The sequence below is a fragment of the Buteo buteo genome, chromosome 16, assembly GCF_964188355.1.
Source record: "Buteo buteo chromosome 16, bButBut1.hap1.1, whole genome shotgun sequence".
NCBI classification, from domain to species: Eukaryota; Metazoa; Chordata; class Aves; order Accipitriformes; family Accipitridae; genus Buteo; species Buteo buteo.
In genome coordinates, this window is record NC_134186.1 from 4,510,054 (window position 1) to 4,526,803 (window position 16,750).

At 46.1% G+C, this 16,750-nt stretch overlaps 1 protein-coding gene across 5 annotated transcripts in view; it reads left to right on the forward strand.

Moving 5' to 3' along the window:
- The window catches only part of RPS6KA1 (ribosomal protein S6 kinase A1), a 43,384-nt gene extending 38,598 nt beyond the window's left edge, over positions 1-4,786 (forward strand). For all 5 annotated transcript variants that reach the window (XM_075047531.1, XM_075047532.1, XM_075047536.1 and 2 more), the window contains 3 exons: positions 58-175; positions 598-735; positions 1,076-4,786. In XM_075047531.1, coding sequence (XP_074903632.1) covers positions 58-175; positions 598-735; positions 1,076-1,198 — 379 coding nt within the window. In that variant the 3' untranslated portion in view covers positions 1,199-4,786. The remainder of the gene's footprint in view (positions 1-57; positions 176-597; positions 736-1,075) is intronic.
- Positions 4,787-16,750: the final 11,964 nt, after the last annotated feature.

Below are 16,750 nucleotides of genomic sequence, written 5' to 3' on the forward strand. Positions count from 1 at the left end.
GTGCTCCCTGGCTGGGTCACAGGACAGTAAATCAAATGGTCTCTCTTCTCTCCTCAGCTGCACTCCGTTTGCAAATGGTCCCAGTGACACTCCAGAAGAGATCCTGACCCGGATAGGCGGGGGCAAGTTCTCTGTCAGTGGAGGCAATTGGGACACTATTTCTGACATGGCCAAGGTATGATTTGATATTCACCTGTGTTACATTAAAGGGTTGAGGTCAAGCATGGCCAGATGCTGTGAGGCAAGTTTAAAGGAGGCTGGGGAGGAAGAGCAGAAGAGAGAGGAGAAAACCAGCAGTGTAGCTTCTACCCCATGCCTATCTCCCACTCAGCAGCGTGCCTCTCCCTGCCTTGTTTTATCTCTGGCTGCGAATATTTGCGTGGAACACCAACCTCACGCTTGACCCACTCTGGGTTTGCTGCTGTGTTACGCCTCCCAGGCCTACTGAAAACATATTTTGTACAAAAGGAGACTGATGTCTGGGGACTTTAAACTTGGCCTCTGAATTTAAATCCTAATTTGGGGGCAGACAGGTGGTATTTTTGCATTTGAAGTATGAAATCTTCTGAAGTCTAACTTTCCAAACAATGCCCTTAGGATCTGGTATCAAAGATGCTTCACGTAGATCCTCACCAGCGTCTAACAGCCAAGCAGGTCCTGCAGCATCCCTGGATAACCCAGAAGGACAGCTTACCCCAGAGTCAGCTGAATCACCAGGACGTTCAGCTTGTAAAGGTACAAAGCCTGGGCTGAGCCTTCAGCTGGTTCCTCGGGTACCTTGGGTTCTTTGGAAAGCAGCGGTCCAGGTGGGGTGATGGTGGTGTGGGCAAAGCAGGATGGAAAGTTGGAGAGGTGTGGGCCAGGGGAGGCAAGACAAGACAACCTGTTTTAATGGCAGGAAAAGCTGGGGAGGTTCTTTAACAGCATGTCAGTACGGGAGGGAGATTTAAAGAAAAAAGGAAGATGCTCCTAGCTTTGTGTGTGGGTCTGGCTACTCTGCTGCCTCAGCTTGTAAAGCCGTGAGTCTGAAGTACTTCTTCTACATCTAAACGACTTCTCGTGCCTTCTCTCCAAGGGGGCCATGGCTGCCACGTACTCGGCACTGAACAGCTCCAAGCCAAGCCCCCAGCTGAAGCCCATCGAATCCTCCATTCTGGCACAGAGGCGGGTGAAGAAACTTCCTTCCACCACACTGTGAAGCTGGGATGGTCTGCAGCCGCACGGTGCGGTGCAGGCACACCAGACTTTGCACACCTACCGAAAACGGGGGGCAGGAGATTGGGCGGTCAATGCCTGCACAGGAGCTCCCTTGAGGACTTGTTCTCAAAAGGCCAAATGCCTTCCTGTTTCTGAAAGATGGGCTCCTCCTTGTACGGACTGATCTTTGCTGAGAGAACTTCACTGTAAAATTTTTTTGAAGTGTAAATTGTCAATTTTTAAAGACATCCATCTGTGTATATGAGAACTAGAATGTATAACTGATGTCAAGTGGCACTAAAAAGCAGCTCTGATTCACCCTTTCCTGTGTAGGGCCAGGTATTTGTTGTAGCTACATCATTTCTTGGAATTGATCCTCTCCAACGCCATTGCAGCTGGAAGGCTGCATAATGTTTGAGGCTTAGGCTTTGGGGTTCTTCCTCCCCTGAACCTTTGGATGCCCTTCCCAAAGTCAACCTTGCAGACTCCTAACCAGCAGCACTCATGTTTGTAAAGGACTTCCCTCCCCTTCACTTCACTTTTTGTGCATCTGTGTTCAGTGTAAGGTCGATTTTTTAGACTCCGTTTCTTCCTCTCTCCTGCCCTCCCCCAGCCCAGACAGCAGTTCTCCGAGCAAAATAAACTACGGGTTTTGCAAACACCCCCTTAGATGCTCAGCTGTCCAGAATACCTGCTAGGTTTGGCTCATTCCTTCCCTCTGCCCTCCCATCTTCACGTTCTCCCCATCACTCCCGGGGGAGTTTGTCACCCGCACACGTGGGGATGACAAAGGAACCTTCTCCTCGGCAAAGCTGAGGCTTTGGGCTGGCTCTGGCTGCTGCTTTTACCATTTTTGGTTTTCCTTTCCTTCAGCAGGAACCTATGAAACAAACCATCCTTTTTTTTTTTAATTTAACTTTGTTCTACAGTTGGTAACTCAGGGTTTCTTTCTGACTTGTACAATAAACGTGTCATTCAGTTGACGTTATTTTACTGACTGACTTTTAGCTGCAGAATAAGTGACCCCGGTCATTTCCCCACGTTGTACAGGGATAATGTTTCTTGCCTGCCTTTTGGGAGATCTGCAAAGCTTTTTCATCTGGCCCTGTGATGGGAAAACCAGCAGTACTGTAGTAGGGCTGTATATTATGCCACCTTCTCTCAGGTGCAATACCTCACTTTGCAGTGGGAAGTAATTAGAACCAGTTATGGAATAAGGCAGTAATCAGCAGGAAAGATGGCAGGATGCAGGCTGCGGAGGGGAACTTCTTACTCTCAGGACATTTTAGTGCTAATAGAAACCAACACTTGGAGGCAAAATGTGCTAGACATAAATTCCGGACCCATTCTGACTTGCAGGGAATTGCTGGAGCTCCCTGATTTGGTGGTGGCTGTTTCTTGGGAGGAGCAGGAGAGCTACGGGGACTGCAAACGCTCACGTGCTCAAGGATGTGTCTAAAGCCAGGAAAGGTTCTCATGTGAATTTCTGCTACTTTGGGCTGATGGCAGTGGCTGAGAGGGGGAACTTTCTTTTTTGGCTTTTCCCTTTTGCTTAGTCCCAGTTGACTCTAAAATGAAGAATTCCATAAAAAAATTTTCTCCGAGATGTACAGCTCTGTCCTCCTCTACCCTCATCCAGGCAGGTCCTGTTTTAATCCCTGGAGCAGCCAGTGAGAAGCTGCAATAGTCACAATTTCTTTCTATGTTTATTCCAAGTGCTGCCCTAATGTCCAGTGCTGCTGAGAAGAGGCAGCCAGTGCCAGTGCACACTGGATTTTCTCACTGGTCTTGCCACTGACGCCCAGCAGAGCTGGATTTAATGTTTTAGTCATAGCTGGGGAGGGGGACACACCACAAAGCAAAATGCCTTCCTTAAAAATACTTGCTTTCTCCTCTGACAAGATGTTTGCATTGGTGCCAGTGAACCTGCCTACAACTGTGCAGTAATTCTCATGGCAGTGAAAAGGTGTGCAAATTTTAGGTACCTGAAAAAAATACAATAACTATAAACAGCTTCTTTCTGGAGCTGCGGTCAGTCCTCTGGGCACTGTTGGGATTGAAGCAGACACCTCGACAGTTTTTCCGAATATTTCCTACACTGCATTTCAAGGCTGGGGTCTGAAATGGTGGATGGTGTTGGACGTGTTGGTGGTGATCACCACTCACTGTGAACCTCTCAACAACATGGACTGTCAGGATGGGTCTTGAACCAAACATTCGCCCTGCTTGGATGGTAGCTGGCTTGTTTGTATGAAATTGTAAATGTTTTCAAATATCAGTCAGGAAAAACATTACAACCTTTGCTTGACCCTCCCTGTAATGGTGCTGGTGTGAGGCCAACTAGTGACAACTCAAAGATGCCTAGCACAACCAGGTGTAGAGCTCTGTGGGCACAGGGAGAGCAGCCCACAGTTGCTGCAGACTCTGCCTGGCCGTGAGATGATACCCAGGGCATCAAACCCCGATACCCGGAGCGTCAAACCCCTCCGCCTCACTGGGGTCTTCAATCAGAGGAACTTACTTTGGTGCAGTTGTAGCTTCTGGGACCTCCATCACTTTGGAGAACAGAGTGAACAAGAAGGGCTACACCTTGCTTTCTGGGGTGCTTTTAACCAAGTTGTTTTGAGTGATTTTTCCATAAGTTAAAATAAGTCTTGATTTTTAGTTCCAAATCAACCAAGTGCTGTTACTTTTTTAATTCCAGTGCTCAATAAAAATGGACTTGTTGATCTTTCTGCGTATGAGAACTGTAGGTGTTTGTACCAGGTCGAGTGGGCCCCCTCGTTCCCTTTCTGGTTTTGTCCTGACAGCATCAAACCTTTGCCAAAATACAGGTGGGACCAACTGCTGTCAACTGAAATTGCAGGATTTGAGGTGAAGGTTGGGCCTATGGCAGGCTGGGTCTCTAACATCTGTTGGGGGAAGCTAGTGTCTTAGAGAAGACCGAATGATCTGCTCTCTCAGAGTTGAGGTCATTCAGCTTTAACTTGGGACAAAGAGGATATACAGCTTACCTTTGTCTTGATTTGAAAAGGGACAAAAATGTATTTAACTTTAATACATAAGGAAATCTTTACAGGGAAAACTGCTTGTGTTATTTTAGGTGTTTCATGGCTGACTTGACCTTTAAGATTTTGTCCTGTGCGTCTATATGAAAGCTCAAGGGAGCAGAAATCCCGGAATCCAGCCTCAAATAGCTGAGTCTACCTGGAATTAACCTGTGCAGAAATAGTGTGTTAATCCATAGGCAAGAAGCCTGAAAATAATATTGAGCGGCTCTCTTTATGTAATACAGGTTCTGTATAAGAAAGGCTAAACTTTACTATTTTGGGGCATAAATCGGCAACTTTTCTGTTGTAAAAGAGGTTGACCCAGCTGAGAGGTTGTTTTTCTTCTTCCCACTGTGTGAAGTAGTCGTGCCTTCCTCTTAACGATGTGACCCCTGTCAAATTAAAAAGAGCATAAATAAATGTATTTTAGCCTGATAAATTTTCCCATCATGATTATTTAGGCTGTCTTTAAAACTGAAGGCCAGTAACTTTCTCAGCAATTATCTATTTTTCTTAGCGAAACTTCACTAAGCAACCAATCAGCTTTTTAACTGTCCATCCAACTAATGCAAATAACCCTCTTCAAATCCCCACCTTCGAGTTTGTTCACATAATTCTTTTTCCTGTGTCTTTTGCCATTTGTGGACAGGGAATTGTGCAGCTGGTGGCCTCCTGGGTGCCACCAGCTCCTCGTGGCAGCCACCGCCGCCTTCCCAAACACGTGGGAGGCTTCGGAAATATTCGCTGACCACAAGCGTGTTCGACGGTGTGTGGGGCGGATGCTGCGCTTTCATGTAATATTCAACAATTTAATCCCTCTTTTAATGCAATGAAAACATTTAAAATATTTGAAGGTCTTCTTTTGCAAGTACATAGGGGGCTCTGAATAAAACCTTCATTCATGCTATGAAAGCTGGAGGTCCGCTGCCACTCCATTTTCTTGCCTCTGGTTATTAAAACATCAAGCTGTCTTACTACTTAAGCTCAGCTAACTTGCAGCCTTCCTCCTTTTGTGTTACACTGGAACACCTGCCATTAATACTAATTCTACTCTGGAGAGAAACTCCCTTTCAGATATGCTTGTCTGAAAATAAATTGACATGTAAAAGGTCTCTTTTGTCGAGAAGTGCATGTAAAGTGCTGGGGTAAGAAGCTGATCGCTTACAAAAGGAGCCACTGACTCTTTAAATGATGTATGTGGAGGGGGTTATAAATGTTAAATATGGAGGACGATGCTGTAAATGGGCTGACGTGATACGACTAGAGAAGGATCGTGTAGCTGTGTCCTCTGTTTGGTATTAGACTTTAAGATTTGGGGTAATTTTTGTCTAAACCTGCGGTAATAAAACTACTGCATTGTCTCGGGGTGAATGGCTGGGCTCTCTAGAGACCCATTAGGAGAAAATTCTTTTTTTCTCTTAGAAAAAGTGTTGTTATTAAGAATACCTCCTTGCTTTTTAACACATGCAACAAAAACTAACAGCATTGGTGGTGAGTCCTTCAATTTAGATGTGTAATGAACTCCAGGGCTCTGTTGTTTTTCCTGGGACAAAAGTTTGTATCATCACTTTCGATTAGGAAGCAGTAAAAGAATCCTTGGGTAGAGTTATTTATTCTGTCATACAAGAAGCAGTATGACACAGCAAAAGGTAAATATTTTTAATAGAAATAATTATTTTCTTTGAGTTCCTCATACCCTGTGGAGGCTATGGCTCTCTCCTAAGAAAAAGTTTTTAAGTAGGTTCTTTGGGCCAGGCTTTGGAGTGGAATTACATCGCTTCGAAATCTACTTCTGAAATCTACTGAAAAAGATGGGGTCCCGTAACTGTGGATGAAGATTTAAGTTTTGTGGTGTGGACCTGGCTTTCAGCTGCTGCTCGTTGGGTTTTTGGGTCTTGTAGCGAATAAATAATTCACTTCATAATTAAGATCAAGTTGAAATATGTTCAGGGCTTGAAAGAACAAAAGTGAAATGTGCCAATTACACAAACCTTCTAGATTAGCTGGTGTCACTTCTGGTTTATCAAACAAGTACAAACTCTCCTGTGCTGCTTAGCTCAAATGCTGTCTTATTTTTAAACAGCAGATGGTGTTAGAAACCTGTAACAGGTGGAACCTCTTCAGTTTTATGGAGAGATCAGAAGTAGCAGCAATTTCTCGATTCCCTAAGGGTAGTTTCTTCACCAGATAAACAGCAAGCTGGCCCTCTACTTGGATATTTATTACAGAGGGAAAAAACTCTTGAGTCACACATGTTCATATGAAAGAAAGCAATTCTGGTTTGACTTATTCTGGTTGTAATAAAAGGAACCTGGTAATGTTCTCCATAATCCTCTGTTAGCAACTCTTTTAGAGAGATGTAGCAGGAGAAATGAGCTGTGTTTGCTGGTGTGCCTCAAAATCCGGCTCCAATCTGCCATAGTCTATTGGTTTCTTGTCTATGAGAATAGCACTTCACATGCTTGAAGTGTTTTATAAACATTTAATTACTGCAGCATTTGACTCAAAGCCAGGAATCTCTCATTCATCTGCATCTCGCAAGGTTTGTGAAAATGATATTTGAATTACTAGAAGGGCTGAGTTCAAACTTTAGTTAAAGAAACCTCCGTTAGTTGGCATCGCTTGTCTCCGCTGCCACATCTGCAAAGTGAATTACTTCTTCAGCAGTGGAAACGGTAACGTGGTTTTGGATGCCTATAGATTTGAGGATTTGTCAGTACCCCAGGACAGGGAGCTGCATTTTAATCATATTAGGGAAACGATATGCTAAATTCTCCTCAGCCTGTGCCGTACGAACTTCTAAGGCAGGCGAGGATTGCAGCTGTGTCTAGACTAGAGTCGTGTTTGATCCCTAGTCCCCGCCGTGTCCTCTGCTGCCATAAGCAGTAGGAAAATCATTATTTGTTAAAAGTCGCTTTTTTCCCCCACCCACCAAACTACTTGTAAGTTTAACATGTCTTCTCCACCCCAACTCCCAGCTCTGTTTTTTAAAAAAGGTAGAGCAATGCAGGCATACGGCATGATTTTTCTGCTGTGCCGTCGGCACACCCGCAGCCTGCCTTCCTCGGTCAGCTCAGTGCCTTAGCCTGCGGGGAAGCCCCCAGTAGTCGTGGGGTTTGTGACACCAAGTGGAAACCACAACTAAAGGTAAAAAAATCTCATATCAGATTAATAATTCCTATCCAAACATCTGCCTCTTTCACCAGGTCCCTCTTCTGCACAGCAGATTGTTAAGTGCAGACTGGGCATGCAGTAATAGAAATCATTTACTTTCCATGAAAAAAACGAGTTGTTGGCTGGCTGTGCGCGCGTTTTTGTGGGTGCACGCAAATGATCGCTTCTGGCCAGGGCAGGAAACCCAGATGAGAAGTTGTTCCTCTACGAGACATGCATGAGCTGACCCTGATCTCACTGGCTTGAGGAGGGGTTATCCTAAACTATCGAGGAGAAAACCAAGGTCTGCAACTGCTAACATTTCTAGTCTTTACTGTCATTCTGAAGGCATAGTGTGAGCCCCCTTTAATAAATGCCATTGCTGGCAATTAGACCTTTTTTAATGAGACAGACCCCCAGTTTCAAGGCCCCAGATCACTTGCTGCTACACTTGCTCTCTGCTGCGAGCACATGATGAGCAGCAACTCCTGAAGTAAAACAGGAGTCCCTTTTCCTGCTCTGTTTAAAGAAGGGGTAGGGAGTTCTTCTGATGTTTCATTAAAGCTGGCTTTTCTCCTTGTGGCAGAGCAGATTTAATCAGACCCGCCTCCTAGTTCCAGCTGCTGGGTTTGAACGCTCTGATCTGTGCACTGGGTGCACGTCTAATTATGGAGGCAATTCCCATGGATACCAAGAAGAATTGTCTGTACTAGCAAAAATGATCCCAGCTGGGAAAATGGTGAAGGAAAATGTGTTGAAATATTCGGGAAAAGACTTCAAAAGTTTCTGGAAATGTAAGTGAAAAGCATTTCTGGTGTTCTTGCACCCCAATGTGCAAATCTTCATTGTTTTAAAACTAAGGTACAGGTTGTTTTCCTTCGGGTTTGCAAGAGTTGCGGCTTTTTGTGTCACTGGAGGATTTACCAGCACAGCAAAACTGAATTTGGTCCCTCCCTTGTTACCTGCATCCACTCGGGACTGCTTTTTCACCCTTGCTTTTGTACCCCGCATGGTTCCCTCTGCTCCCCTGTACAGCATGAGAAGTGTATTTCAAGAAAATGGCCAACAGTTTGTGTTTCCATAAAGGCAACACCCTGGGTGAGGCTGCACGCTCTCCCTGGGGAGACGCCTGCCGAAGGGCTGGTAATTCTGGTTCCATCCGCAGTGCTGGTGCTGGTGTATGGGACTTGGGTAAGTTACTCCCCTTTACGCCTCATTCTTCTGAAATGTTTGAATTTAAATAACTTATTTCTGTATAAATTAATGTTTGAAGGGTCTGTTCAAGGAAAAAGAGCACTCCCTGGTATAAAGAGAGGGGGAAATACCTAGTCAAGGGATGCTCAGATGTGGAAAATTAAACAAATAGTATTTTAAATTATTTTGTAATTGTTCAGCTGCGAGGCCTTATGTTCAAACTACATAGGGAAAAACCAGATTTTTCTATTTAACTACACAAATAAAAAAGTCTTTTTGAGGCTTTTTTTTTTTTTTTTTTGCTTTGGGTCTGTTTGGAGGTTTTTGGGAACATCCTAATCAACTACACAATGATTGTAACTTGTATTTATTTCACTAATTTGTCTCCAGCAGGAGCTCAGACACTTTTCAAGATGTTGCTAGCTAATATAAACATACAGAATAAGAAAAGCTGCAGTACTATTAGGTTGGATTTCCATCTCTTTCTCATCCAGGGCACCTGCTCCCCTTTCCCTCCCCCCCCAGTCTTCCCAGCTGTCTGTCTGTCTCATTTATGTCAATTAGAGATTCAATGCTGCCTGATTTAATTGGCCTGACTTTCCCCTCTAATAGAAACCCAAGTGAAGGCAGGGCAGGCAGGCAGCTAGCTCTCCGTGGGCTGCCCGACCAGGGAAGGAGTCTCTCTCGCAGTTGGGAGGGCTGGGGCTTGTTTGCGGAGCAGAGCACAATAACCTGTTTGTTACCATCTGCGATGGAGTGGTTGGTGACCTCCTAACTGGGATGGGACCCGGGCAGTGATGTCATTTGAAAGCTTGGGAGTGTTTCTGAGCGGTTAAGGAATTTGTGCAACCAGTCGCTCACCTCGGGTTGGCTTTTCATGTGCTGTAAAGGTTGAGATTTGCTGCCCGAGCCGGCGTTTCCTCCTGCCAGGAGACCGACTCCACGTGCACCGAGGTCGGTAAGCAACACAACTTCCACCAGCCGCAGCCCCAGAGGGCTCGTCCCTCCTCTTGAGCCTGAGCCACCCCCAGCAGTAATTAACCACAAGCAAAGTTGACCAAGACCTGGGTTTCACGGGGTTTACGTGAGGGCCTGACCCCGTCCCCCCTTCGGACAGCAGACCTGGAAGCAAACCAGCTCAGATGAGATCTTTGCCATCCCTCCGCTCCCTCTCCGACAGCCGAATCCCTGGAACCAGATCTGACCTACTTCTTCTCCCTGGCTCCTCGCTTGCATCTCCCTGACAAATTACACGGCCCTTCTTCAGCTCTCAGCAGAAATGTGAGTTTCCCAAATAGCTGGCCCACAGAGGCGTCAATATTAAACAGCAACAGTACCATCTAGTGACTTTGACTTACAGAGAGCATCATTTAGAAGGGGAAGAGGAAATCTGTGAATTAGGGAGGCCAAGCAAGGTCCCAGATCTGCAAATGAGATCCTATCTCTGGGTTCATTTGGATTTAGGAACAAATTGTGCTGATGCTGCAACAGTCTTTCTTTTAGAGAGCTGTGCTGTGACACTTCCTTGGGAGGCAGGCCCATTTTTAGCCTACTGACTCCCCGCTGAACCCAGCCCTGACCCACGCTCCCTCTGCTGGTAACGAACTAATTGATTTAATGTGTTCACAACTTCGCACACACCCACTCACACGCACAAGAGCAAACCCTTGCAAATGCATGAGATGAAATTTAGGGCCGTGGTGGTTTCTCAGTCCCAGTAAATGTGCACCTTTTTGCTCTGATGAGCCACTAGTGAAATCCTGAATTGGACGTGTGAAATAAATAGATACAATTCAATTTACTAAATCAAAAATAGGCCCAAAACTGAGCGTAAAGGGCCCACTCCATACAGATCTGAAATTACATACTCTCCTTCACAGATGATGGGAGGAAACCAAATTAGAACATTTCCTTCTCCATCAAAGGACGTTAGTCCTGATACAGGCCCGTTACGCCTCGCCATCATTTATCATGCACAGGAGTTATCCCTGTAAGGATTCCGGTTGGCCAAGGCATCGTTTGGAGGTACCAAGTTAATGATGGACTAGGGCGTGTTCTGCACTTAAGGTGGCAACTTTTGACAGCTGTTTTGCAACACGCGTGTGCACGTTACCTCTTTCCCAGTGAAAGAGGCTGTTATCACATACACAAAATGCACTGGATCAAGAAGTGTCACAAAACCCATTGCTGCAGAACTTCAATGCTAAAACACTTTATTAAGCCTCTTAAACGCCATTGGTACAGGCAGAAGAAATTGCTTTGCTGGCTAATCAAATGCGTCCCCTCTTTGCTGTCAAGAGTGCAGTACTGCCCTAAGTCCACTCAGCCTTGCTCGTGGGCTGATGAGTGCCTGACAATTTTCTGGTTTCAAATTAAACAGAAAACTAAATTAGCAAATTAATTGTTTGCCATGTTTTTCCATGGTCCCCATCAGCTGCCTCAGGACCTGCAGCCAATCCAGAGCCCCTTTCCACAGTCCCGAGTAGAAGGTGGAGCCCTGCGCTAGGTCCTGCTATCTACCAAGTGTCACTCATGTTAATTTTAAATTACTTTTGTACAGCTTGGTGTCAAAACGATTAAAGCATGAAAAGAAAAACTGAACTAGAGGGAGGGAAGGGGGAGGGAGAGAGAGAATGAATAATTTACCTTGCATTTACAGCAAGGACACTTAGATTTCTTTAACTCCTCAACTCTGAGAAGCCTGAAACTTTTACTTTGACTGTAACCTGCTTGGTACTATGCTGGAGCAGGTGCTCTGGATCCTCATAGTCTACAGGGAGGCAATAACTGCTTACAGCACAAAGCCATGATTTTATCTCAGTTTCTTCCCAGGTAAGACTTTTCTCTGCACTGTACGCACCGATTGTTGAAATCACCGACACACACAAACCCACCCACAGGCAGACCTTTTCTCCCCTTCTCAGTGCACTGCTCCCAAGTGGGTTTACTCCATAACCCGCATGTACTGTGCCAGATAATTACATACTCAGAAAATATACAAATGCATAATCAGATACGGCCTTAAATGTGCAAGAATCACAGTTGTAGGATTGCAGCATAACATCCCTGTAGCTCTCTGCATCTAGTTCACACAACCAACCTATGTGCATTGTGAAAATTTTGGGATTGGGCCACAGACTGCTTTTATCTCTCTTCTTAACTCCATCCACGGCTTCTTTCTCTTTCCAGGTACTGAGTGGTATAATCAGTGGTCTTTGAAATATCATTCTAAATTTGTTGAGGCCAGAAGAACAGCAAAAAGATTTGTAAGAGGGCAACTTGACATCACCACAAAACATAAAACAAGTTTAGCTACTTCTATTGGTGTCTGCTGTGTCTTCAGCTCATGCATAAGAGCATCTTCCATTCATTAAAAAGAGGGTATAAATATTTTGAATTCTTTTGTCTTGAAGGACTACAGCTTGCAATGAGGTGCCTTTGACAGATGATCACTAGTGGGGTGACAGAGCTGTTTGGAAATACAGGCTAGATAATTGAGTGTAATGTATCCTGCAGGATGTGCGCGGGCTTGAACTGATTTGTCAAATTTGAGCAAAGAAAACAATTCCACTAATGGGTGTTTTCTGAAAAATGAGCATGCAATTTTTGTGCTGTCTTGTGCTGTCTTCTCACTACCTCTCCTTGGCAGCCATGGAGAGGAGACACCTGTATCTTTTACCTGCTTTTTACTTCTTTGGCCTTAGGACTAGTGCAGCCTTGCCAGATCTCAAACAGGTCCTGCGATGGGTTGAAAAGTGTGCTTGAAATTTCCTCCTCCAAAAGTACCTGCCTGACTTCTCTAACGTGTTTGCTTCAGCTCGGTAATCTCCACCTCTCTTCATCCTCATGGCTATAGTTCCTGTGACCTGCAGCGTAGTCTCCAGTGAGAAGGAGGGGAAGGCAAACTCAAGCACCCTTGACAGTAGCTCATTCAAACAAACGATGCCATTCTCTCTGCTCCCCCGTGTTTCTACTGGCTGCACATCGAGCACGGAAATGGTGTGGGCTTGCACGGTTTAGGAGCTGTGACCGGATTACAGTGTTGCACGGGCTTTCACTTAAGCATGCAGGCATGGAAACATTTCTTTCATTAATAGCGGGATTCCCTTCACATGACAATGTTTCTTCAGCTGCTGATTCACAAATACATCATTTAACTGGCTTTTTTTTTTTTCCCCTTTCCCATTTGGGAAGCTCCTGTAAACTTCCCTCATCCTCCGCCAGAGGCCTAGCAGGAGGCTCAAAAGATGAAGAGCAGCATCTCTTGCAGTATATTTCAGTAATATCACTTCAAACGTACCATGTGGGAGTACCGAGTATCAAGTACTCCGGTCTGATAACCACAGCTTTCCCTGTTTAATATGCACTTAGCGCTAGAACAGCAGCTATATAAAACTAACACCTTTTTTACTAGATTCTGCTAGTCTGGATTGAGAGTGATCTCTGCTCACTTGATTAACTTCAAAAATAAAAAAATGTTGTCAGCTGGAACATTAAAAAAGCAAGTGTAAATACTACACTGGATCTGGTAATTATTTAAAATAAAGCACAATTCTCAACCAGATTATCTTTTTTTTCCCTAACCAAGCAGGACTCCCCTTCTACCTGGCAGTGGGGAGCTAACAAAACAGCGGGAGAGGGATATGTATTGGATCTATTATCAACAATACTGTTAAATCACTTCCAACTGCAAAATCTTTATATATTAGTTATGAAACGGTTTCAAATTCTAAATTGTCTGCCAGCCAGGCAATTAACATCATTAATTGAACAAAATTCAGCCAGAATAATTGATTTATACTTAATCGCAGAACCTGAACCTTTTCAAGGTGCATCTTTACATCTCACACAGTGGTGCTGAGGATCACTGTGCTGGGCTGTGCGTGGGGGAGGCACATTATCATTCACACAGTTCTCAGGAATCACTGAAAACTCTCAAGTGGTTAATATTAAAGTAGTCAATACTGGAGTGGTTGCCATAAAAACAAGAGGACAAACAATAACTTACTCAGACTAGAGCACACTAAAAGGACATTTAGGAATAAACCACTTTTCCTCAATTAAGAGTTCATGAAATCAGGGAGCTGTGGGCTTTTTTTCTTTTTCTCTCCAACACTCAAATTTCCTGCAGTTGGACAAGACTTTGAGTTCTTCATTTTAATGTGTTGGGTTTTTTTTTTTAGGCTTTTGATAATCCTCCCATGATAATTTAAACTATCTACCAGGCAATGTAAAGCTTTTCAGTCCAGACTATTGAATCAGCTCTTTGTGGGTAGACACTTTATCCCCTTGAAGTATCCAGGATGATTTATTCTTATGGGACATGTAGACAAAGTGACATTTTCCTATCTCCTGCTATCTAAACACAAGATTGCAATTACTCCAAAACAACTAGCATCAGAATGTGGTGCGCTATCAGCTTTTCAATAGCAGCTGTTTATTAGCTTTCCCCAGGACCTGCCTTTTTTATTGAGGAAAAAAAAGGATCTGGAAACAATCCATTCTCAGTCAAAGTTTTTTGAAGGAGTTGTTTTTAATTTGCTGACTTGCTCCAAAGAAAGCTGCCTGTGTGTAAATTCGCAGATCTGCTGATGAGTAATCAGTGAGCTTTTGTGTTTTAATATTTTGATGGTAGAAGGGAAGCAGCGCAAGACTGACAGAATAAATACATATATTTACAAGACGTTCTGTACTGATTGGAGTACAAAGACCGAAATAATAAAAGTGCAACAAAGCAAGCAACTAACTAAAAGATATTAAAAGGGAGCTGAGGCCTAAAACAGAGCACAGATCATCTTTAATTGACTGGTGCTGGAAGAGTGTGAAGCCGATAATGTTTCTCTCTTTGTCCTCAAGAGCTGGAGGCTGCTCTTTCCAGTAGACCCTGAACTACAAAATTCAGAGCTAAAACTGATGAACGAGACACCAACTTCAAAGAGATCAGGAGGCCGAGGACAACCTTCACCCTCAATTTACATTTGGATTTTAGGTTTGTAAATAAAGCCACATACAGGTTTAGGAATGGTGATAAGGACATGGAAGCGTATGAAAGGTGCTGGGCATCTAGAATCAGGAAATTTCTATGGAAATGCTTGGTCGCTAACAGGATTTACGGGTATCTACTTGCTATAATGGATCCTTCTCTTCCACATAATTTCATTACATGTTGCCTGCTTTTCGCGAGTAGTCCCAGCAACCCTGAAACTCACGGATTCAGCAGAGGAAGGGGGGGGGGAGGGTGTCAAAGAGTTGCATTGCAACACCAGAGAGGATCAACAACTCCACACTTGAAGGGTGGTAAACTCTGGGAACTGGCAGAGCTGGAGAGATGAGCTTGTAAAAAGCAACAAGCTAGAAAAGGCAGAGGAACTAAGGTCTTTAACCGTTAGGCAGAATCACTAAAGCCCGTATCTAATGAACCATACGGTATTTACTGATGCTGTGTGTCCTTGTTTGTGTATCACGGGCATTTATCAGCAGACTTGCTTTCCCCTCCTGTTTTTTCCACTTCATTTTTTTTGCGGCCTGCATACGCTATGCATTCTTACTCGTCTCGTTAAGTAATGCAAGTACTAAAGTGTAGACCCCAAAGCCCTCTCTACTTGCAGGTAACCTTTAGCTGAGTCTAACAGGAATGAGTTTTAGCCCCTTAAGAAAGCCTGTTGTTTGGAACTGGGGGGGGGGGGGGGTGCATCCACACCCAGGAAAAAAGGATAACTTATTGTATTCAGAGCAAGAAAAGGAACACAGGCGTGAGAGCTGCCCCCCGCCCCATTTCCCCAATTTCTTCACCCAGGAAAAGACATGCAAGTTCTCCTTCTGCTGTCTAAAGCGAGGAGCTCTGCGCAGGAGGAGGTCCCGGCTGCCCAGGTCCCAAGGAGGGCAGGCAGGGCCAAGGCTCCCGCAGGGTCCCGGTGGGTTCAGCAGGTACCAGCGGTCCCTTCCACAGTCCCACAGCCGGCTGCAAGCGGCAGGAGCCGGAGTTCAGCGGCCACCGCACCGCACGCCTTACCGAGCGCAGCGGCAGGCAGAGGGCAGCAAAGGGAGGGTTTTTACTTTTTTTCTTTCCTCTTTTTTTTTTTTTTTTTTTTTTTTTTTTGTTCTCAGCCCTTTGCAGTTGGAGCTTTCCAGCCCGATTGTGCTAAATGCTTATGTACCAGTGTTTCCATTTACAAACTCGGCCTCCCCTCCCCCCCCCCGGGCGCTCAGCCGCTCTCGCATTAACTCGCCGCCGCTGCCGCTCTGCCCTCTCCCACCGCCCTCCCGGCCCACGGGGGGCACGGAGGGGCGGGGAGCCACCGTGGGGCATCGTGCACGCAGGGAAACACGGTGTGCGTGGGGGAAAGGGGCAGTTTTGGAGGGTCGCTGCCCCTTGCCCCCCTCCCCAGCCAGGCTGCTTCTCCCCATGCCTCCTCCCTGCCAAGGCCGGGATGAAGGGCTCTTCGTCCCCCGGCCACCCCCTCACGTTCTCCCGCTCCCTCTCTTTCGGGGGGGGTACTGAGGGACGCTCCCCGGGTTATGAAGGGGGAAAAGGGGTGCCCGCCCCCCAAGACTGCACGGCTGTTATGAGGGAGTTTATCCCTCACTTCTCTCTGCTCCATCTGCACAGGAAGAAGAAGGGGGGGGGGTTCGTTTGAGGGGTGTTAGCGGCCGCGGGGGCTGTCCGGGCTGCGTGTGCGCGTCCCCGGTGCGGCGGCGGGGAGGGGGCTCTGCTGTGCCGTGTGTCCCCCCCCCCTCTCTCCCCGCCCGTTCCCGGCCTGGGACTCTTTCTCTCCCGCTCCCCCCCCCCCCCCCCTCGCTCCTAAGCGGGAGTTTCCAGGAAGCGCTGAGAAGAGCCGCAGTACCGCGCAGCCTCTCGCACAGCGAGCTCCCTCCGCCGAGACCGTGGCAGGAACGCCAAGTAGTCCCAACCGCCTCTCCTCCTTCACCCGGAAAAAAAAAAGCTCCGTCCCGCTCTCCCGTAGCGGGATACCGTTACAGAAACGGGGAGAAAAGTCTTCCTCTCCCCCACCCTCACCCCCGCGGCCTTGGCCGGGATAAGTCGGGAGGAAGCGGGGAGGGGGAGGGGAGGTGAAAAAGTGCCGGCTCCGGCGGAGGGGTCCGGAGTCGCGGAGGAGTGAGGAGGCACGGGGAGCTCTGCGCGAGGGAGGGGGGTG